General features: G+C 49.0%; 1 protein-coding gene across 8 annotated transcripts; it reads right to left on the bottom strand.

Annotated features, from left to right (window-relative positions):
* Nucleotides 1-440: 440 nt before the first annotated feature.
* Exoc7 (exocyst complex component 7) lies at nucleotides 441-21,101 on the bottom strand. 8 transcript variants are annotated; one of them, XM_015504152.2, is made up of 21 exons: nucleotides 20,942-21,101; nucleotides 20,694-20,759; nucleotides 19,391-19,575; nucleotides 19,089-19,194; nucleotides 15,372-15,594; nucleotides 11,672-11,839; nucleotides 8,719-8,811; nucleotides 7,793-7,861; nucleotides 6,699-6,844; nucleotides 6,280-6,432; nucleotides 5,882-5,980; nucleotides 5,477-5,539; nucleotides 5,140-5,206; nucleotides 4,334-4,372; nucleotides 3,615-3,680; nucleotides 3,232-3,352; nucleotides 2,704-2,799; nucleotides 1,361-1,424; nucleotides 1,082-1,123; nucleotides 842-975; nucleotides 441-615 (listed from the first exon to the last, which is right to left on the bottom strand). In XM_015504152.2, the coding sequence occupies exons 1-21, from the start codon at nucleotides 20,999-21,001 to the stop codon at nucleotides 513-515; spliced, it is 2,163 nt and encodes a 720-aa protein (XP_015359638.1). In that variant the 5' UTR covers nucleotides 21,002-21,101; the 3' UTR covers nucleotides 441-512. The 8 variants fall into 8 exon arrangements, with proteins under 8 accessions (XP_015359638.1, XP_048653781.1, XP_015359639.1 ...); XM_048797824.1 differs by lacking the exon at nucleotides 7,793-7,861; XM_015504153.2 differs by lacking the exon at nucleotides 4,334-4,372 and having other exon boundaries at nucleotides 20,942-21,100.
* Between the last annotated feature and the right edge of the window lie 1,724 nt (nucleotides 21,102-22,825).

Below are 22,825 nucleotides of genomic sequence, written 5' to 3'. Positions count from 1 at the left end.
ACTTCCCCAGATCTCAGGACAGTGGACCATGCACTAACTCCAAAAGAGTGGGTCAGCCCTGATCGCCTTTTCTCTAGCCTCCTGGCTGTGGTATGGCCTGTTCCTCTGATCTCTACCCACATCTCTGAGCTAAAAAGGAAATCTCCATCTCTAGTTCTGAACTAGACTGGGGTTAGGGTCTGCCCTCCTGCTCTTGGTAGCTGGGGGAACCACCCTGTCTTCATTCTTTCCTGTTTCAGATGCTATTATGTGGTCCCTTCCAGCTGTGCTTAGCCATAGAAGGTGGGAAAAGCCTCTGAGTTCTGGGAGAGTGCTGGTTTGGTGGGGAATGTGGGATGCCTGGAAGAAGCAGACACCAGGTCTAAAGGGATAGGACTTCTGGAAGGGGTGGTGAAGAGAGGGCTCTGTCCCAAAGGACTTCAAACTCACCCAGCCCAGAGGCAAGTTAACACTGGTTTATCTTTCCAATAACATGGTTAGTCTGGTGGAACCAGGCAGAGACACTGGCGGGCTTAGGCGGAGGTGTCAAAAAGGCGATCGATCATGTCGCCCACCTGCTCCACGCGATACTTGATGTACTTCTCAGGGTTCTTGGTGAAGGGCACGCTGCCATACCTGATCAAGCACCAGGGTCAAGGGGAGGGGAGAGGCCAACTCCTCCTCAACTCCACCCTCCACCTAAGGCACTTCTGATAGGGTTTCAGAGATGGAGTGGGATACCCCTTAGTGATGTCCCAAAGCCCAGACTGGATCTCTGCCTAGGTCCACCACACCCTCCTCCTTTCCTTGAGGAAAAGGAGGGCACAAAGCCCAGCGGGGAAGTGGGCAACGCAGGGTTTACCTGTGCAGAAAGGCCCTATAGGCCTCCTTGACAATGTTTTTCTGTGCCTGGCGAATCTTGTCCCTTTGCTCTGTGTCTGGAATAGCCCAGGCCTTCTGGATCTTGCACAGTTCTTCAAGGCCATCATTGAAGCCCTGGCCACAAAAAGGATGGAAAGAGAAGGGACCAGAGACAAAAACTTTGGGTCTGGGATGGCACAATAGCAGCAACAAGCAGCAGAGTAGAAAGATCCTAACTTACCTTAAAACGTTCCTTGATCATCTGTCTCTCCTTGTCCCGGAGCTGGTGGGGTAGGGAGAGGGATGGAAGCGGGCCAGAGAAAGCTTTGCTCAGTGCAGAATCAACCTGCCTTGATCTTTCCTAACACTGTGGGTCCCAGTCTACCCCCCTGCTACCCTCGTGGTTATACACATCTTTTGCTTTCTGATCCCAGAGGGATTTTGTCCATTTTTCCCCAGAAACACAACAAAAGTATCACATTTGCTCAATGTCTCTTCCTAGCCCAGACCTTAAGCCCACCTTGACTCCAGGCTGGAACACAGGTAGATTCTTCTCTGCGATGTAATCGGTCACCTTTAACCAACTGCCAGAAAGCAGGGAGAGCGCATGAGGCTAGGGAGACAGGGCCTCTGCTGGCCCTGGCTTTTTTTTTTAAATTTCTTGATCTACTGTGGGGGTTGGGGGCTGGGAATCGATCTAGATTACAACTAAACAAAACAACTGGGATCTTTTCCTTGGGAATAGAAAATGTCTAAGCTGCTCACTTTAAAAATTAAGAACAATCAAGAGCATTGTAATGCTTTGAACAACTAATAAAAAAAAATTAAAAATCAACTCCAAAAAAAAAAAAAATTAAGAACAAGAAACAGGGCATTCAATAAACTGAACAGATACTGACAACTGCATTGATATCATGGCCAAGACGAAGAAACAGATGAGAAAGGAGGGAGCAGAGGAGAGAAGAGAGAGATACTGAAGGGAAAGAAACAAGCCAAGGAGAACAGAGGGCCAGAGAAGCAGTGAGGACTTAAGGCTCAGCCAAGTTCAAGGCTCTTAAAACTCTGTTCTACTCTTGGGCTAAACATTACCCACATTTTTGCAGTCAGATCTTCAACTATTCTTAGCCATGATACTTGGCAGCCCACTCTGAAGAAACCAAGGGACAGCAGGCAGCAGGGGGGCCTCTCTCCACTATGTGAATTTGATTAAAAAATAAGTGAAAGGCTGGGGCTGGGGCTCAGTGGCAGAGTACTCCCCTAACATGCGTGAGGCACTGGGTTCAATCCTCAGTACCACATAAAAATAATAATAAAATAAAGATATTGTGTTCACCTATAAGTAAAACATAAATATTTAAAAAAAAAATAAGTGTGGGGCTGGGGTTGTGGCTCAGCAATAGAGCGCTCGTCTTGCATGTGTGGGACCCTGGGTTTGATCCTCAGCACCACGTAAAAAATAAATGATTGAAATAAAGGTATTGTGTCCAACTATAAAATAAATATTTAAAAAAGCAAATAAACAAACAAACAAATAAATAAAAATAAGTGAAGAAAGAAAATAATAAAAGGCTGAGGGTGCAGCTCAGTGTACATGGGCCAGCTCCCTAACTACACCAGCCCATCACAATAAAGCAGTGACCTTGGGTGCCCAAAAGAGTGCAGGGGCAGCACTCCTGCCATAGGATGCAGCCTTGGGTTCAATCGCAGGCACCAAAACACAACAAAAAAGAGGAGGATGGCGTCCACAGGGCAGCAGTTACTGACTTCCTCTTATAAGGCACTGAGAATGAAGACTATGTGTGGGCTTGGGGCAGGGACGTGGCTAGGAGCCTGGGCCCAGCAGGAGGATGGGTGGCTGTTCACCTGCGCTGGTAAGTCTGGATCTGCTGTTGGATGTGCTCCCGGTAGGAGCACTCAGCTGTCTTCTGAGTCACGGCTACCAGCTGGATCAACTCGGACCTGGATGCAGGAAAGAGATAGAGTAGAGAAGGACAGAATGAGCTCCTGGGGGGGGGGCTGGGGATGTGGCTCAAGTGCTAGCATGCTTGCCTGGCATGCGTGAGGCACTGGGTTCGATTCTCAGCACCACATAAAAAAAATATATTTTTTAAAAAATTAAAAAAAAAAAAAAAAAAAGAATGGGTTCCTGGGGCCCAGAGGCTGCTGGCCTTGGCAGCATTACCAGGAAGGAGGGCCCCCGATCCCATCTTGAAAATTCCAGAGCTAGAAGGCAGCAGCACTCAGTGCTCACTAGTTGGGGACTACAAAGAGCAAAGTGGCCCTCCCTGCCTGCACTCAGGAGCAGCCAGCCCTGGAGGGCAGAGGCTGGAATGGCTGCCCAGGCTGAGGTGAGTGAGGTGAGGGTGCAGAGCTTTGCCTGCAGCCACTTACTTCTCCAAGGACTTGAGGATGTAGTTGTAGTTGTTGTGCAGGAAGATGGCGCTAAGTGCTGGGTCCTCATACACCTTGGACTTGCTTAGCAAGTTCAGCTGCAGGTTGCCCAGGACTTTACCTGCACAGGGAAAGATGGGACAACACCCTCAAGGCAGCCTGACCCAGATGGCCCAACCATGGGACCCAACCATGAGACTATTCCTGACTATTCCTTGTCATCCTGACTTGAGGGCCTTTTGAGCCCTTCTCAACTTCCTTGGCCCCTGAACTAGAGCTTGGGTTGCTATTCTAAGGTCAGGAGAGGGATGCACGAATAGCTGGCGAACACAGAAAGGGGAAGGGAGGGAAAAGGCAGGGAAAAGGTTCTAGAAGACACTCACAGATATAGGTGCTCAGCAGTCGCTTGCTGAATTCAGAGCTGTAGCTGGTGGCTGACGAACTGGTCTCTGTGAGAAAAGAAGTCCTGTGATGGTGGTGGCAATGGCCAAGATCCTCAGTGGCCTTCCCCCACCCAAGGAGCAGCAGAGGAAATGCTGGGAGAGTCCCTGGCTTCCTCAGGAGAGCTGGTGCCTGCTGAGCTGCTGGGTTGCATCCTATGGCAGGAGTGCTGCCCCTGCACTCTTTTGGGCATCCAAGGTGATGCTTTATTGTGATGGGCTGGTATAGTTAGGGAGCTAGCCCATGTCAGCAGAAAGGCTGGAGGGACAGGAGTGGAACACCAGGCTCCCCACCCCTGGCCCCGACCCATGCTGGGTGGTACCTACAAGGCCCACTTTTCCCATTTGCCAACAGCCAACTCTCAGAATTTGGTCTATCATCTTTCCACTTCCCACAATCCCCCCACCAGGCCCTTATGAGTAAGGGGGGCACACTGCCTGCAGAGCAGAAGGCCAAGTAGGGAGACTGAGGGGCTGAACATGGCAGGCTGGAGAGGCTGGCTCAGGGACAAGGTGGCTGTGAAGGGAGCAGCGTAAGGTAAGAGCACCCTGGGAGGTCTCATGTCCCCTCGGGCCCCACCCCCAACAGATCCTGAGAGCAGGTCCCCAGGGAATCAGGGCTTTGGCGGGGAAGGAGGGGGCTGCAGAGCCGCACTGCTTACCTCGGGGGTCTAAAGGAATATTGTATGTGTCCCCAAGAACTACGGAGTGAAAGGCAGTGCACACAGAGGGGACAGAGGGAGACAGAGGAGGGAGAAAGATGCAAAGTGCAAAAACAGGTTAGAAACGGCTATGTCACCCCGAGTCAAGCAGACCTCTCCCCATGACAGCCAGACACAGACACAGACAGGCAGCACACAGCAGGGCAAGCCCTTTCAAGACCAGGCAATACACTGGAATGCAGATGTGGAGAACCGTAGGGCAGAGGCAGCCCCTTAGCTCCTTGTCCCCAAGATGGGTCAGAGGGGAGACCTGGGAACCACAGGGTGTGGAATGAGTTGGAGGAGTGCTCATCTTTACTGCCAACCTCCCATGCTCTAGTTCCAGGGTGGTGGCCAGCGGGAGGACACCCAGCTGACCCTGAGACACCAGCCCACCAAGGGTCAGACTGATTAAGAGAACAGGTAGACACAAGAAGAATTAGAGAAATGTGGAAGGAGGGGAGGGCAGGAAGGATGCTTCAGACCAGCAGTGCCCGCCCAGTGCAAGGATGGCCATGAATGCAGGAAAAGGGCTGGGGGGCCAATAAAGAGATGGCAAACTTCGCTCTTCTGATATTCAGTCTGGGATGGCCCAGTGGGCTCAGGGTCCCCCACAGGCTGTCTCTAGCCCACTCCACGCACTGGAGGAGTTCCCGCCCCAAGCCCTGCCCTCACCCTATGAAGGTCAATTCTTTTGGGAGGGCTAATCCATGTTCCCAGGCAAGAAGGAGCAGTGGGGCAGACAGGGTCAGCTGGGTGCTGAGTACCTTGGGAGGCCAGCATGGCACCTGCTGTCTCCTGGAAGTCTAGGAGCTGCTGCAGGAAGAGGATGGCCTGGTGGGGGGACACAGTCCAGGAGGAAGGTCAGGGGCAAGGCCCTTCTGCCCAGTGAGAAGGTGGCTAGAAGCTTTCTTGTTTCACCCTTTGGGGGCTCTGGCTACCCAACAGGCCTTGTCTGTTAAAGATGCTACACACCTCACCAATTATCTTCCACCAGGAAGTGGCTCTAAGCCAGGTCAGGTCCCCTCCCCTGATGCTGTGCCCAGGGTCTGGACTGAACACCACTTTTCCCCATTTCCCCAGGGGTCCTCGGGCAGCACTTACATTGCTTGTGAGCTCATGCACAGTGCCGTCCTTGGGCATGTTGTATTCCTTGTCTGGATCATTCTGTGGAAAAGACAGCTCCTGGTTCTCTGCAACAGCTTCCACAGGCAACCTCAAGCCCACCCCATGCCCCCATGCCCATTAGTCTGTTCATGGCACCACTTCCTGGTCTGTCCATGTTAGGATGTCCATCAGCCTCAGAGGCTGAGGAAGAAATCAAGACAGTAGTGTCTGACCTCCGAGGGCTCTAGGAGGGAAAGGGGGATTGAAAGGGGACCAGCAGCACCGTGGTTTTCCTACAGGGCAAGCCTATCCCTCTTGCAGGTCTGCTCTCTGGGGAGTCCCCAGAGACATATCAGCAGGCCAGGCCTGGTGGTAGTAGAGGAAGGGAAGGCAGATAGATACCTTGATGTTGTCCGCAAAATCCTCCAGTGCTTTGGCTCCAATGGTCTCCATGGAGGTGATGAGGCTAGGCAACTTATTTTTGGTGCTGGCGGCCGTGCCCTGAGAAATCACACTGCTGCACACCCTAGCCAAAGCCAGAGCCTACTGCTCTCCACAGTGGGCTGTGCATGTCCCTGCCCCCACACCAGGGGACTGACTCTCCAGCAAGGTAGCCACCAATTCTCCTTGAATCACCCTGTAAGCATCTAGACATGCCCAGGACCCTACAGAAACTGCTTCCATTCATGCAAAAGAGAGGTGCAGAGCACAGAATGAGATTCAGGGAGGAGTTGGGGAGGCCATATGGGGAGGCAGGATTCCTCCTTACTGTGTCCCCAAGGGCCTCTCCACTCACATACCTGGAGCACCTGGTCAAACTCAGGCTTGGTCTGCTTAAGGTGCCTCAGGATGGGAAAGACTGTGAGCACCGTGGAGAAGTCATGGCGAATGATGGCCTTCCGGGCAGCAGACACAATGTTCTCCCCCTCAATCATCAGCCCATCCAGGGCGTCCTGGGAGAAGGACAAGGAGCCAGCTCAGGGAGGGGCAGAGGGAGAGAGATGATTTCTAGGGATGACAATAGGAAGCCAGTGTGCTGTGGCAGGAAGATGGGAAATAACAAAGTACAGAGTAGCCACCTAGGACAGTGCTCTAGGCCACAAGCTGGAGATAAGGGCTCAGGACAACAGGCCTGCCCCACACTCAGAGCCTGTACAGACAGCTTTGCTGAGGCTCTGCTCTGTTCAGAGCCTCTGGGTAGGGCGAGGTAGGGCAGGACCTGTATCAAGGAGTCAAAGGTCTTCTTCTGATGGTGCTCTGGGATGATGTCTGTCAGCAGTTGGTACTCGCTCTGGGCCAGCTTGACAAAAGCACTGACGCAATGAATGTAGGCATCAGTCTCCACATCTAGCATGTCATCTCTCCCTGAGGGAACAGTAGTGCTCCTGAGCTGCTGGTCTGGGGAAAGCCACTCACCCTGTGGGGGAGGGGGCAGTGGATCTCCCCAGTTCCTGTCCTGTAGCACAGACTGGCCACAGGACCAGGGCTGGGGGGGATCAGGAGCTAAAACCAGCCTTCATCCTGGCTTCATTGTCAGCTTCTTGCAGACAGCATGTGTGTCCCCAGAGCATCAGATACTAGAGGTGGTAGGAGAAGGATAAAAGGAGAGGAAGGGCCACCCCTAAACCTACTTCCTAGATAAGGCCTGTTGGACCCCAGGTCTAAGAATTCTGAATTGTGCCTGGAAGAGGGCAGCTCAGGATAGGCAGGCAGCAGTGCCCACCTCCCAGAGGCAGGTACTGGGGCCCTCTCTTTGAGAAAATGCTGGGCTCATGAAAGCCATCACCAGCCAGCCAGGCCTTCTGGAATGTGTAAGAGGGCAGTGGGCTATGGCTTAGAGACTAACTGACCTCAGCTCAAAATCTGGGAGGAAGTATGTGGGCCCCGGAGAGGAAGGGTTCCTTGGTGGTAGGCTGCCCCAGGAAGAGACCACATCCCACTGTTGGAGGCTGGGGGAGGGTGCCTGCAGACAAAGCCAGCGCAAGACAGCTTGGTCCTACATGCTGAGGGACAGGCTCCAAGGAGACAGACATCAGGGCTCCTTGCCCTCGAGGGACCTTCCCTCCTGCCTGCTTTTTGAGCATCGAGCTGCAGCTTCTCCCCTCGCTGGGCCCTAAGAGCCAGGCAAGCACTCTCATCTCAAGAGGAGCAAGAAGACCTAGTGCCCAAAAGAGACCAGAGCGAAAGTGAGGCTGTAGGCCTGGCCCATCCTTGGAGCATAGCAGGCCTGGCTGGGCAGGCAGGAGCAGGCCATCCGGGGACCACTGCAAAGGCAGTGTCAGCGGCTGCCGTGAGGTGGGCTACGATACTCACCGGCCAGTGGCCCGTGCTTGTCGTTCAGGGCCTCGGACAGGTGCTTAACTCGGAAATCATGCTCGTGACCTAGCAAGACGACGGCCGCACAAATACAAGCAGCATTTATCCAGGGGCTAGGAAGCTGCCTTGGGGCATGGGGAAGAAGCCCTTGATCTCCAGAAGGGGGATGGGAGATGTGGCACAGGGAAGGGAGCAACGGGGAGGCCTCTGAGCCCCTCCTTTGCCTCAAACCACCACAGGAACAGCCGTTTCAAGCCTGATTTGCAGCGATTGCCCAGGACCATCCCTGGCTGCTTGTTTCCCTGAGCCTGGAGGCTGAGAGAAAGATGGGTAGATCCAGGAGAGTGTGATACTCATCCCCAGGGGGCTTGCCCAGCTCACTTTGGGGAGAGAACCAAGTAAGAGAGGGCAAATGGGGGCCACCTTCCTTTGCTTCCCAGGTTGATTCTTATAAAGGACGCTTGAGTCCACCAGGGCAGCTGATCTGGCTGTCCCTACCCAGACAGAAGGGGGGGATGTGGCCTCCAGACAGCCTATCCCCTTGCTGCACACAGCCCCCTTCCTAAAGAGGTGGCTGGCAAGGAGGCCTCATCAACTTGGTCCTGCCACTGCTGGTCTGAGCGTGAAAGGGCTGCCCCAAGACAAAGAATTTTCTGAGTTCACACGGGAGACAAGGACAGAAACAGGGAGTGGGGAATGGGAAGCCTCAGGGAGGGCAGAGCTGCCATCAGCCAGACAGGGCCAAGCAGAGCCACAAAACTGTCCCTGTGCCTGTTGAAGCCTAAGCGGCATTAGGAACTTGCCATTCCCACCCTGCCCACCTCTGGGGTTTCTCCTGAGGCCCTCCTGGGGGAGGCTCTGCCCTGCCAAGTGATTGGACACACAGTGGAGGAAGGAACAGGAGGGGAGCACAGGGTGATTACCTTCCAGAGGAATGAGGTTAGAGCCCCCCTTTTTCCCATCTAGACCATGCTGGGAATACTGTTTCAGAAGGTTCTGAGCCTTACGGATCGTCCCTGTCACCAGAGCCACACAGAGAAGAGATAAGAAGACCTAGGAAATGAGTGAGAGAAAACAGCAGCGGCCTCCACCTGCCCGGCCCACGCCGCCCCAATAGCGAGCATGCCCCTCTACACCTCTCCTAGCAAGCCCTTCACCAGGGCCACCAGAGACCCCAAGGTTGGAGAGAAGAAAACATTTCATCCTCCAAATGTAGCTCTGGGCTCTGCTGTTGACACTCATTGTGCTGGATTTGAGTTCCTTTTAGGAAGTGCAGAGGATGACAGAGATAAGAGGACAAAGATCCACCAGGTAAAGTCCAAAGTAAAAAACTCAACTGAGCAGCATTTTAATCAGTATGGATGAAGGAGCTAGTGATGAAACTTTCATAAACCAAGGGCATGACCTAACCCCTGGGGCCCCCTGGAAGCCCCTGGAAGTCAGCCCCAAAATCCAAGGCAGAGTTCCTGAGCATGCTCAAGTGTTGGGACTTAGGCCAAACAGCAGTCCATGGCAAGCAGCCCTTGGGAGGTGGTGAGATGGGATTGAGCTTCTTGTGGAGCTGTGCCCCAGACAGGCTAAACGACCCAGAGCAGCAGACCCCACACCAGGGGAGTTCCCCAAACCACCACAGCAATGGGAACAAACTGAAAAGCTAGGAAGGGGCTAACAGAAGCCACCACCCAAGAGGGAGAGCAGGAGGACAGTGCACATGCTCTTGGCAAGGGGGGAAAAAGAACAGTTAGTATCACAAGTGAAAACAATGCAACAGAACTGCCAGTCCACAGCCTCTGGGGTCAGCGCCTGCAGGAATGAGACATCTTGGGGAGGAAAATGTGGGCATGAAAAATAGCACTCAATCAGACAGGTACTGCTGCCTCGCTGACAAAATGTACTGGGGTAGGGGAGGCCACCATGAGCCTAAGTTGGTCCATCTTCCCTGGAGAACCCTCCAGGTATCTGACTGTGGTGAGGCTGCCGTGTCCTGGCAGCTCCCCACAAGGCTGAGGGAGACAGGGCAGGGCCCAGATGGCTCATTCTTTCTGTCCACACTACATCACAATTAGCTACTGATAACCCAGCTGGGCGGGCCTGGCTCACATCTGTCTCCCCTGTGTTCCCTACTTCAGTGAGCACCTCACTAATGAGCAAATCATATTCCTGCCTCACCACCAAACAGGAGCAGCAGTGTGTTGGCTTGGAGAGGATCGGGGATGCTAACCTGGCAGCTGCCAAACCTATTAGGGGCCTAATTACCAGGGCCCAATGTTGAGGTCACTGACAAGACCTCCTTGCTCCTCTCCTTAGAGCTGGGAACAGATGTTCAGAAACAGAAGCTTGACACCCTGGTCCTGATCTCAGGCCTGAGCCCACCAGCTCCTGCCAACTCTGAAAATGCTACAAGACCATAGGAGTCCTCACAGCCAATTTCCTGCTTGTATCTCTGCCACAAGGAAAGATTAGGTTCATTTCAATCCCCAAGGTCAGAAGCCTCTTCCCAAAAGGCCTCTGCGGCCCCCAATGACCAGAGGGCACTCCTGGGGCAGTTCAAGCAGGGTTACAGGGCCTCCAGCGAGCCTGTCAGAGAATAAGGCAGAAGAAGTGAGCACAGAGCAGCTGAGGCCCGGCAGCTGGGCAGCCTCATGGGGATAGCTCCTGTTCCACACAACTAAGGCACAGAGACAGACCAGCTGGCTACACAGGCAGCCGCAGCCAAGCAGGCTGGGTTAGTAGAGTCACTGCAGCAAGTTCTTTGGGGACAGCCAGGATATCCACTCAGAGGGGAGAAGATAGCACACTTCCTGCCGGGCTCCTGCAGCCCAACTCCCTAATGCTCTGCTCCTCACTTGTGCCCCTGAGGGCAGCTTCCACTGGCCTCACTTCCCAACCCTAATCAAAGGCCTGAGGAGGAGCAGGTGATCTCATCAGTGTGAACAGACACCTTGCTCTCTCAGGGGCACAGGCAGCTAGGCACTGGAGAAACAGGGAGTGAGCTCTCCCACCTGCTGTCACAACAACACATCTCCTGGGCAGTGCCTACCGAGGTGCCTGCAGCTGTAGCTGGGGTGACCCCAGGGTGGGTGCAGTTCCTGGCTTCACTGGCTGCCTTTTCCCATGCTACTAGCTCACTAGCCCCAACCCTGGGACATTCAGTCTCTCTTGGAACCAAGGGCAGCATTTTCCAGGCAGAGACAGCCAGGCTCGCCAAGCCATGGCTGACACACAGAGACAATGTCCACCTGGAGCAAAGGCTACAGGGGACATAACAACAGCAGAAAGAACAGTGTGTTGCTTCTAGAACACCAATGACCATAAACCCAAACCTCTCTCCATGCTATGCCCTTCAATGACTTCATAACCAGGCATGGACTTTGAATTGGAGTCCAAAAGCAAGTCCGAGTTCTTCCAAGAAGATGGTTTGGGATTTCTTTCCTTTCGGGACTGACTGTAAAAGTATAAACCTTCTTCAAGTCCCCCTGGCTTTCTGGAAGGTAAAAGCTGGAGTGCTTGCCCATCCTCTCCCATTGTCCGGGTGGCAGAAGCACCTGGCCTCCCAACAGAACAATGAAGGAAGAGGAAGGGGCCTCCCAAGTGGCTCTGTCACCACACCTCAGGAGGGCTAACTGAACACATCTGTGACCCCTCATTCCAAAGACACTATGTAACTCCCAGACTGGTGAGTATCAGGGCCTCACTCCACAGGGCCTTGCTGAAGGGGAAGACCCTTCATTTCTGTCCTGTGTACCTATAGCTGGGGTCATTAAAAAGACAAGTTATGGAGGGATCTGAATTTGCTGACTGCAGGGTAGACAAAAGCAATCCCAGGTTCTAGGCAGCCCTCTAGCTGTTGCTTAAATGGCCAAGGTTGGACCTCACCTGGCCGCTTGACTGGCTTCTTAGTGGGTGTGTCCTTCCTCTTGTTGGGGATGGCAGGGGAGTAGGGAACCCCAGAGGAAGAACTGCTCTTGCGGAAATGTTCCTTCAGGCCCTTGATGGAGCGGTCCAGCTGGCTGGAGCGAATCTGATAGTAGACGTTCATGAAATCTGTGGAGAGAGCAACACAGGTATGGCAGCAGGGTTCCTGCTGCTGCTTGCCACAGTACCATACTTCCCCCAGGGCAGCAGCAGAGCCCTGTATGGCTCCTGGCTAACTCTGTTCTAGCATCTGCTTTGGCTCAAAGTCACCCATGTGGCCTCATCTCAATCATGCAAAATTTCAAAGAGAAAACCATCCTCAATAGAACTGATAATGAGATGCAAGTTTTGAACAGTAAGGCTTATTTTAAATTTTTTTTAAAAAGTTAACATCCAGATTTAACTTGGTAAAAGGGTGTAATTTATATGAGGTAAAAAGGCAATAAATTATCAATGAATGAAAAAAATATCATATCTTCAGCCATTAAAAAATGGAAATTAGGGCTGGGGTTGTAGCTCAGTGGTAGAGTGCTTGCCCTGGGTCTGATCCTCAGCACCACATAAAAATGAATAAATGAAGATATTGTATCCAACTACAACTAAAAAATAAAAGAGTTCAAAGCCAGCCTCAGCAAAAGTGAGGCGCTAAGCAACTCAGTGAGACCCTGTCTCTAAATAAAATACAAAATAGGGCTAGGGATGTGGCTCAGTGGTTGAGTGCCCCTGAGTTCAATCTCTGGTACCAAAAAAAAAGCAAATTAGCAGGGTTAGTGACGCATGCCTATAATCCCAGCGGCTCAGGAGGGTGAAGCAGAAGGATCACAAGTTCAAAACCAGCCTCAGCTAAAAGAGGTGCTAAGCAACTCAGTGAGACCAGTCTCCAAATAAAATACAAAATAGGGGTGGGGATGAGGCTCAGTGGTCGAGTGTCCCTGAGTTCAATCCCCGGTACCCCACAAAAAAAAGCAAATTAGTTAGGCATGGTGGTGTGTGTCTGTGATTTCAAATATTTAGGAGGCTGAGGCAGGAAGACCACAAGTTTAAGGCCAAAATGGACAACTTAGGGAGATTCTGTTTCAAAACAAAAATTAAAAGGTCTGGGAATATAGCTCCATGGTAAAGCCTCCTGGGTTCAATCCCTGGTGTCTCTCTCTCTCTCTCTCACACACACACACACACAGACACCAAATTTAAAAAAATAGAGAAAATAGAAGTTATAGTTTGGAAAGCTATCTGTGAAATGCATGAGGACCTCTTCTCAGCACTGCAGCCAGGGAATAGGTCTGGCAGTGGCAGTGGGAACTTCCTGTGGCTCTCTCGTGGAGACAGACCACCCAATGCACATAACCTTCCATTGGGCTAGAAAGGTCCCTCATTGTAGCACCAGAGATGGGCATAACCCGTTAAGAACTGAGCAGCCTACCTGCCCCCACCTTTATCCTATTTTGGGAAAAACTTTCTTTAGAATTTCTTTGATGTCTTCCAATATAAATAAAGCAGTTGTGGGCTCCTTTGTATGTTAGAAGCTGGACCCATCTGATTAGGTTGTCTGTCCTGCCCTAGCTTTGAAACTAGTTTCTGTGTTCTGTGGTTATTTCGCCGTTTTATTTCTCTTAGCTTTTATTTCTCAGCCAGCCCATTCCACTGGAGGGAACCCTGTTTCCATCGCCTGCGCAGAACACGGGTGGTCACTTAGCCAGGTGGAGTGGCACAGCCTTAGTCCCAGCTACTTGGGAGGCAGAAGCAGGAGTCACTTCAGCCAAGGAGTTCAAGGCTGGCCTGGGCAACATAGTGAAACCTTATCTCAAAAAAATGAAAAAATAGGGACTGGGGTTGTGGCTCAGCGGTAGAGCTCATGCCTAGTGCATGTGAGGCACTGGGTTCGATCCCCAGCATCACATATGAATAAATAAAAATAAAGGTTTTATGTCCACCTACAACTAAAAAAAAAAAAAATACATATATATATATATATATATATATATATAAATAAATGAAAAAATAAAGGAAAAGGAAAGAGCTGGGAATATAGTTCAGTGGTAGAACACTTGCCTAGCATGTGTGAGGTTCTGGGTTCAACCCCAGCACTGGGGGGGGACCCCAATCAAATAGCAAAAATGATAAAATTAATAAAGACTAAGTATATATGGAACTGTAGAACTGTCAATAAGTCCCTTGACTGGCATCAATCCGAGAAGCAGCTGGCAATAGCAATTTTTTTTTTTTTGCAGTGCTGGGGATTGAACCCAGGGGTGCTCTACCACTGAGCTACATCCCCAGCCCTTTGCTTTGTTTGGTGCCAGGGATTGAATTCAAGGGCACTTAACCACTGAGCCCATCAGGATAATCAGAGACCACATACTGACAATATGGTTATTCAGACACACTAACAAAGAGAAGAGTCTAGAGGAATGACAAGTGTAAAATGGACTATCTAGGGAGCTTTTATTTTTCAGAAATTTTGCTTATCTCAAGTTTTTTTTTTTTTTTTTAATCTCAAGAGTGGCTAAAGAAATGCTACTGGGCTGGAGTTGTGGCTCAGTGGTAGAGTACTTGCCTGGCATGTGAAGCACTGGGTTCAATTCTCAACCATAAGTAAATAAACAAACAAAGAAATAAATAAAATGAACGCCCATCGACAACTAAAATATATATATTAAAAAGAAAGAAAGAAAGAAAAACAAAAGAAATGGTATCTTCACACCACAGAATATTATGCAGCTTTTAAAACTGATGAAGCCAAATTTACATGTACTGATATGAAACAATCTCAAGGCATACAATGAAGTTAAAAAAAAATAATAGGACAGTGTTTAAAACACTGTAGATATTTCACAGTGTTTCACGCATAAACACTGTATGAATAAATGTAGGACATTTGGTTGTGAAGCAAGGATGTGCACATATTTAATCTCTCAAACACAAACACACATACAGTGATAAATTTTCTGGAGGGGTATAAATCAATCTTCATAGTGCTCCTCTTTGGCTGATGATGCCATAGGCATCAAGGAAGTAGGGGCCTGACTTACTTTTCACCGACAGCTTTCTGTTGACTCAAAATTTTGCAACTAAGTAAAAAAGTTCAGAAACATAAAAGTAAAGTATATAAAGAAAAGCTTTGGTTGGGCTAGGGGTATAGCTCTATGGTACAGGGCTTGCCTTGCACACATGAGGCTCTGGGTAATCCCCAGCAGTGCAAAAAATAAAAAATAAAAACAAAACAAAAGCTTGGGGGCTGGGGATGAGGCTCAAGTGTAGGCCGCATGCGTGCGGCCTGGGTTCGATCCTCAGCACCACATACAAACAAAGATGTTGTGTCCGCTGAAAACTAAAAAATAAATATTAAAATTCTCTCTAAAAAAAAAAAAAAAGCTTGGATTTGGCTAGATTCACAATTTGATATATAAGCTGTTAAATTATTGCTCATATTGTTTCCTATTGAACCTCCTTTTATTAAAAAAAAAAAAAAGGTGGGGGCCGGGGGTGTAGCTCAGTGGTAAAGTACCTGCCTAGCATGCATGAGGCCCTGGGTTTGATCCCCAGAAGTATGAAACAAAAAGGAAAAAAAAATCCAGATAGGTTAAGAATAAAGAGGGAATGGAAAAATTCCCATTCCCTCTGGTCTGCTATCAGGCAGAGCCAGTAGGCAACCTCTCACCTTGGTTGCGGCCGTATTCTACCAGCCAGCGGGAGATTCGGACCACATCCTGGAGCACACTTTCAGGCAGGTGCTCCAGGGCTACATCCTCCTGGACCTCCAGCTCGTCATCGCCACTGATCAGATCCAGGATGAGCACAGGGGAGACGATCTTACTGTGCCGCGTCATCAGGCTACGGAACTCAGACTCTAGCGACTCCTTGCCCCGCTCAAATAGCAGCTTCTGCAGGGACAGCAGAAGGAAGCAGGTTGCTGCTGCTATACAGCCTTCTGCAGCTCTCCCCACCCACTGCCTGTGCTCCACCTTCCTGACTCAGGGCCTCCCCCTGCGCTTGTCCTCCTTCCTTTAGCCTAGAGAAGAAACATTAGGAAGCCAGCCTTGGTAAAGAAGGTAAGGTAAGAAAAACCTATGTTCTCTCAAAATTGATGTCCACAGATAAGACTGAGGGTTTTGCAAGGAGGAGCTGTTGAAAAAGTATTGGCTGATTATTTTCTCACTTGCAATGTTAATTTGTCTTGTTAGAAAGGAATTTGCAAAAGGGGGAAAAAAACAGATAAATTGGGCTACATCAAATTGAAAATTTTTGTGCATCAAATGCTATCATCAAGAAAGTCATGGGCTGGGGATGTGGCTCAAACAGTAGCGCGCTCGCCTGGCATGCGTGCGGCCCGGGTTCGATCCTCAGCACCACATACAAACAAAGATGTTGTGTCTGCCAATAACTGAAAAATAAATGTTAAAGTTTCTCTCTCCCTCTCTCTCTGCCTCTCTCTCTCTCTCTCTTTAGAAAAAAAAAAAAAAAAGAAAGTCATGACTGGGAATACAGTTCAGTGGTGGAGCACTTGCCTAGCATAGCAAGGTCCTGGATTCAGTTCCCAACACGAAACTAAGTAAGTAAATAAATAAATAAATGTGAAAAGAAAACCCACAGAATGAGATAAAATCTTCACAAATCATGTATCTGATAAGGGACAGTTATCCAGAACATAGAATTCAAAACACATGTCCAGTTGGGCACAGTGGTACATGCCTGCAATCCCAGTGACTTGAGAAGCTGAGGCAGGATTGCAAATTTAAGACCAATCTCAGCAATTCAGCAAGGGCCTAAGGATTTAGCAAGAGCCTGTCTCAAAATAAAACATAAATAAAAGGGCTGGGGATGTGGCTTGATGGTTAATTGACCCTGGGTTCAATCCCTGATAACAAAATACAATGTCCACACCAAAAGAACCCCCAAATGTACACAAGGATTCATAGTACAGCCAGGCACAGTGGCACAATCCTATAATTCCAGTTACTTAGGAAACTGAGTTAGGAAGATTGTAAATTTGAGGCTCAACCCTATCTCAATAAAAAGTAAAAGGATCAGTGGGTTCAATCTCCAGTGTCAAAGAAAAAGTAGAAACACCTCAAGTGTTCATCAAGGGATAAATGGCTAAACAAAATATCCATATCCAGATTATTTGGTGATAAAAATAAATGAAATACCAATACATACCACAACATGATGATCCTTGAAAACATATGCTAAAGAAAGAAGCCAGTTATAAAAGGCCACATATTATATGACATCATTTGTATATCAGTTCAAAACAGGCAAATCTTATAGATAACAGACAGAGAATAGGTTAAGGATTACCAGAGGCTGAGTGAATGGGGGAGAGGAGGAAGGAAAGTGACTACAAATGGGTATAAGTTTCTTTTTGGATGAAGAAAATATTCTAAATTGATTCTGATAATGGTTGCATAACTTTATGAATATGTGAATTTTACACTTTAAATGGGTAAATTTCATGATATGTAAACTGTATCACAATGAACATGTTTAAAAAAAAAAAAAAAGATAGAAAGAATTATTTCTGCTTGAATGTAGTCAGTCCTCCAGGACCAAGCTCTAGTTTCACAATTTGTATTCTCCCTCTCCAGCCTACTCTGAAGTTCTAATACAGAACTCTGCACTCTGATCAAAACTTGATTGTGAACCTTACAATCAAACTTCTCTGGCTTCTGACATCCCAATCTCTGAGACACAGGCTCCCCACCCACGGGCTGGTGTGTCCCCTCTGGGTTACAGGTGTGACAAAGTACTGATTGGATCAGTCTTCAAGGCAGCCAGGTGGGACCTTAGACAGTCCAAGACCACCAGCTGGTTACCAGTTCATCCCAGAATGCTACAAAAATACCCTCACTTCGGAAATAAATGTGATGGGAGAAAAGGTGGCAAGTCTGTGCTAAGCAAAAGTACAGACTTTGGAAGAAAAGTCAATTTCCCATCTTTGCTCCCCAGCCTGCTCCCTTCTGGGCAAGATATGCACCGGAGGGCTAGAAATGTGGTGCCACAGGGAGGTGTGCCAAATGACAGGGTAGAAGATGGCACCTCCGATACTCCTCACCCTCTTAGTCATTGAGGCCTCTGTTCCCACTTGCCCTGTCTACATCGTCTCCCTCCTTCACACATAACACAAACCCCACTCCAGCCTCCCTCATCTTGCTTTGATAATCCAAGAGACTCAAAACTTAAAACACAAAGATATATAACCATGGTGGCACCACACTATAATCCCAGCAACTTGGGAGCCTGAGGCAGGAGGATTGTACGTTTAAAGCCAGCCTCAGAAATTTAGTGAGGCCCTAAGCAACTTAGAGAGACCCTGTCTCAAAATAAAATAAATAAATAAATAAAAGAGGAATGTGACTCAGTGGTTAACTGCACCTGGGTTCAATACCCAGTACCAAAAAACAAAATAAAATAAACACAAAGATATGATGCAAAAAATCCTATAGATGCGGGCTCCTAGAGTCATTAATTCACAGAGATAGAAAGTTGAATGGGAGTAGCCAGTGGAGTGGAAAGTTTGTGTTAAATGTTGATAGACTTTCAGTTTGGGAAGATGAAAAAGTTCCAGAGAAGGATTGTGGTGATGGCTGCCTACAATGTGAATGTACTTCATGACACTGAACTTAAAAAGGGTAAAACAATTAGTTTTAGATAATGCATTTTCTACCACAATGAAGAACCACAAATGCATTTATTAAAAAAAAAAAAAAGTTATCTGGGCACAGTGGCTCATGCCTGTAATCCCAGTGGCGAGGGAGGCTGAGGCAGGAGGATCAAGAGTTCAAAGCCAGACTCAGCAAAAGTGAGGCACTAAGGAACTCAGTGAGACCCTGTATCTAAATAAAATACATAACAGGGCTAGGGATGTGGCTCAAGCAGTAACACGCTCACCTGGCATGCGCGAGGTGCTGAGTTCGATCCTCAGCACCACATAAAAATAAAATAAAGATGTTGTATCCACTGAAAAACTGAAAAATAAATATTAAAAAAAATTCTCTCTCTCTTTAAAAAAAAAAAAAAAAGACTTCAAAGCCAGCCTCAGCAAAAGCAAGGCACTAAGCAACTCAGGGAGACCCTGTCTCTAAATAAAATACATAATAGGGCTGGGGATGTGGCTCAGTGGTCAAGTGCCCTCAGTTCAATCCCCATTACCTCCCCCCAAAAAATGTTAAATTTGCACTTGAAACATAATTTATAATTTAAATTATAAAAATGTATACATGAAATTCCTAAATCAGAGACTTTAATGTCTATAGTATGAGTACTGTATTATATCTTTCTTTTTACATATTTCTTTAAACTTGTCCAGTGTCCCTTATGAGTTCAAGACAGGGACTGATGCCTACAAACTTCTTGCATTACTCTACTGGTCCCTTACCACTTTATTGAGCTCTGGGCTGTCTGGGCTATTGTCCTGGAAATACTCCACAGCCTTCTGAATCTTAGCCATGCTTCCCAGGTACTCCTCCAGCCTACCTGTGGGGCTGGGAAGGAAAAGGGTCCAATCAGTCTGGAAGGGTCGGGGAGCAAGTAGAGGGATTAAAGGCATGGTACATGAAAGAAGAAGAAGCAAATTCACACAGGGGAATCTAGGCTCAAATATATTCTACCTCCCCTTCCAAGGCCTAGGGCCATGAGTTCAAGAGGCATTAGGAATGTGATCCTCAGTGCCTAGCTCACCCCTCCCTGATGATCTTCTCAGTGTCAGTGGCCACATGGTAGTAGCTGATGACATGATCCAGGCAGGATAAGGTTTTCTCAACATTCTCTTGCAGCCGCTGCAGATTCTCTGTCTGCTTGTGCACAGGGATAATGGAATTCTCCAGTTTCATAAGGCGGCTCTCAAAGGATGACAAAATAGATACCTGAAAGACAGAAGCCTCTTGCTCTCAGGCCTTAAGGATGACCCAGCACTGCTTCTACCCACCCACAGACATTGGCACTTTTGACTTTTCTCTAGTTTTCTAGAAAATAAGTTCCACGCAAGAAAAGGACAGGGTTTACCTGCTCACTACTGTATCTCTAGCACCTACCATGTGCCCAGTAACTAGTAGATGGTACAAGACAAATTGCTTGAAATTTGATTTGAAGGCAAGCCAAACATCAAATTAATTCTTCATACAATAATCACCTCCGGATGGCTTCACTTCCATCCTTTAAAGCTAAATATCAATTTCTGTTCTCTCTGAAGTTACAGAACAGGAAGTAGTTTAATACAGAGTAGCCTCAAATGCACTGCTATACCTTCAAACCCCATTTTCTGAGGGTGAATCTCATTACATCGGGACTAGGACTTAATAATAATAATGTGAGGAAATACAAATCCAAGTTTGTTTTTACTCAATTTGTGACTTTCCAGTTGCTCTAAGGAATACAGAAGTGTTTATTGAGCACTTATTTATAGCAGGCACTGTGTGAGATGTATTCACATGCATCAGCTCATGTTTCCTTCACAAGCATATTGGAAGGCTGGCCTTGTCCCTGTTATAGCAGTCCAGTTATTGAAAACTCAAGAGTTACCTGCCAGGAGCCACACAAGTAAGATGCAGGCCAAGGACTCCATTCCAGGTTTGTTGGACCTGGGAGCCCATTCTACCCTAAAGTCCCTTGGGGTGAAGGCTGAGTGTTCTCTTCCCCAGTAATCTCAATGTGTCAACCTCGCTGGAAGCCATCCATCACTTGAATTAGCAATGACACACGATCAGACCCAGCCCACCTAGGCAGTCTCACTAAATGTTCCCTGAGGGAGAGAAAGAAGAATTGGAGAGCTTAGCCCGAAAGCAGAAAGTCCAGGCCAGCAGAGCTGCAGTATCCTCAGTGAAACGGTGGAAGGGGGCTGGGAAGAGAGATGCCACTTTCGCGAGAGAAGCCCACTTGCCACCACTACTGCCAACGCAGAACCCCAGGCGGCAGGTCCCAAGCGCGGGTCGCAGGGCTCTCCTCTTGGAGCCTGACTACACCTCCCAGCTAAGAGGAGACTCACCATGTTCTTGGTGAGCTGGTCGCTCTTCTCCAGGCTGTCTCGGATGAAAGACAGCGTCTCCTCCTCCTGAGGGGAATGCAGGGCAGGACATCACCAGAAGCCCAGGCTAAAGGAGACTGGCTCCCGGGCCCCACGGCCTAGCCCCACACCCGGAGTCCGCCCAGCGAGAGCCCCTTCCCACCTCGCCTAGATGTCCCGGCCCTCCTAGATGTCCCCTCCCTCCTCCCGCTCCCCAGCCCCAGCTCCACCTGTTTCAGCTTGTCCTCGATCTCCCGCCGCCGGGCGGACGCCTCCTGCGGGGGGATCATCGTCCCAAATCCTATGTCTCGCACTCTCCTATATTTTTCCTCAGCTTCCGTCCCTGTCACACCCACTTCCGCCTTAGGCCCCGCCCCAGGGCGCACTGGTGGAGCCATGTTGGGAGTCACAGGAGGAAGTGCTCCTGCACGGAGTTCACGGGCTGTGGAATGCAGCCATCTTGAGTGTGTCTGGAACGTGAGAACGCACACAGACACACGCACGCACACATCCCGTCCCCTGCCTATGCTGTTTTCCCTTCGTTTCCGGGTCCCTGGCTCAGCCGAAGGTTCTTGAAGAACCTTGTGTCTGGCGACTAGCAGGACACCTACAGTTCATTTTCTATCGTTGTTGGAAGACTGATCCTTTTGATAAAAGTCCCTAGAGAAGGCGGCGAAGTCCCTTTCCGGGTTTCGAGATCGCGTTTTAGGTTCAGGCCCCGAGGTCGGGTTCCCCTCGGAGTGGCTCATACTGTGTTCCCGAGGGTTCGTTTGCTCTTCTGCCCTCTGCAAAGCCCACTGAGCGGGACCTGGGCGTCCCTCCTCCAGAGCTGCAGAGCATTTCAGCTGCTCTAACCACGGCTCCAGGGCCTGGGAGGGGAGGTGCAGGGGATCGAGGCCCCGAGGGTGGACGTCCAGACACGGCCCCTGCAAAACCTTCCTCCAAAAACCTTCCTCCATCATTTCGTCTTCTCCCTGCCCGTGGCCTGCGCCCTCCTGCCCGTGGCCTATGGCCACAGGGAGGTAAACGGCCTTCTGGCTTTCTTCACTTCCTCTGTGGGTCCTCTGTCAGGCAAAGGAAGATAGACAATGAGGCATGTGCTGGTGGGTGAAAAGGTCTGGGGGCACCAAACCATAGGGTTCCCAATTTACTTCTGGAATCCAGATAATCAAAGAGGAAGAGGAAATGGGGCATAGAGTAGGGAGAGGGATTGGCAGCTCTCCCACTGACACAGGAGGACAATTTCAGACTTCTTGGGTTGCAGTGAAGGTGGTGATGAGGAAAGTACTCATATGGCGCAGCCCTGTTGCAGATGGGGAAGATAAAGAGTCAGGGTTACCGAGGTGGCCTTGTGCAGTCCTGAGACACTAATGGGGGAAAAGGTTAAACAGTCAGGTGGTGGGAACAGAATAGGAGGGCTAGTGGGCTGCTTCTGGACCATCGTACAGGGGCTGGTGTAGGACTTAACCTCTCTGAGTTAGAGAATAGAATCTATCTTGTAGTGGGTGCTCAAGACAAATACTGATAACATTTTGCCCTGTAGGTCTTAGGGAAAGAATTCTTCATGCTTGTCAAGAAATGATGTTTCAAATTTTGTACACAAACACATATCATTGCATTTTTGTAAAGAAACTACGTATGCATATGCCACACACATCATTACATTTTTGTAAAGAAACTACATATGCATATGCTTTTCTGAATCAAAAATTTTTTCTTGAAAGTCTGAATGTACTTTGGCAGCTAACTACTGGGCATTGGGAGCCTTCTGTTTGCTCAGTTCTGTTGCAAACACCATCCTTGGCATTATTTCGTCTAATCCTCATGGTAAACCTACAAGTCAGGAACAGCTGTTGTCTCCTGCAGATGCGGAAACTCAGGCTCAGAGGTCTGCTGCACTAAGTCAACACAGCTGGCCAAGAGAGGGTAAAAAGGCTGTCTCCATGTCCCAGGCTGGGTAGCTTTGTTTTGTTATCATGTGAACTGCCGATCTGATTTTACATGACAAGTATATCTTCTAAAAGACAGACATGACAAGTATATCTTCTAAAAGACAGACAGAATGAAAAAAAGTTCATTTTCACTCCAATATCAGGCATGTGTTGGCAAGTAAA

Source organism: Marmota marmota, unplaced genomic scaffold, assembly GCF_001458135.2.
Source record: "Marmota marmota marmota unplaced genomic scaffold, marMar, whole genome shotgun sequence".
Lineage (NCBI taxonomy): Eukaryota > Metazoa > Chordata > Mammalia > Rodentia > Sciuridae > Marmota > Marmota marmota.
Note: the sequence above shows the minus strand (reverse complement) of the source record. Positions and strands in the feature narration are given on the sequence as shown.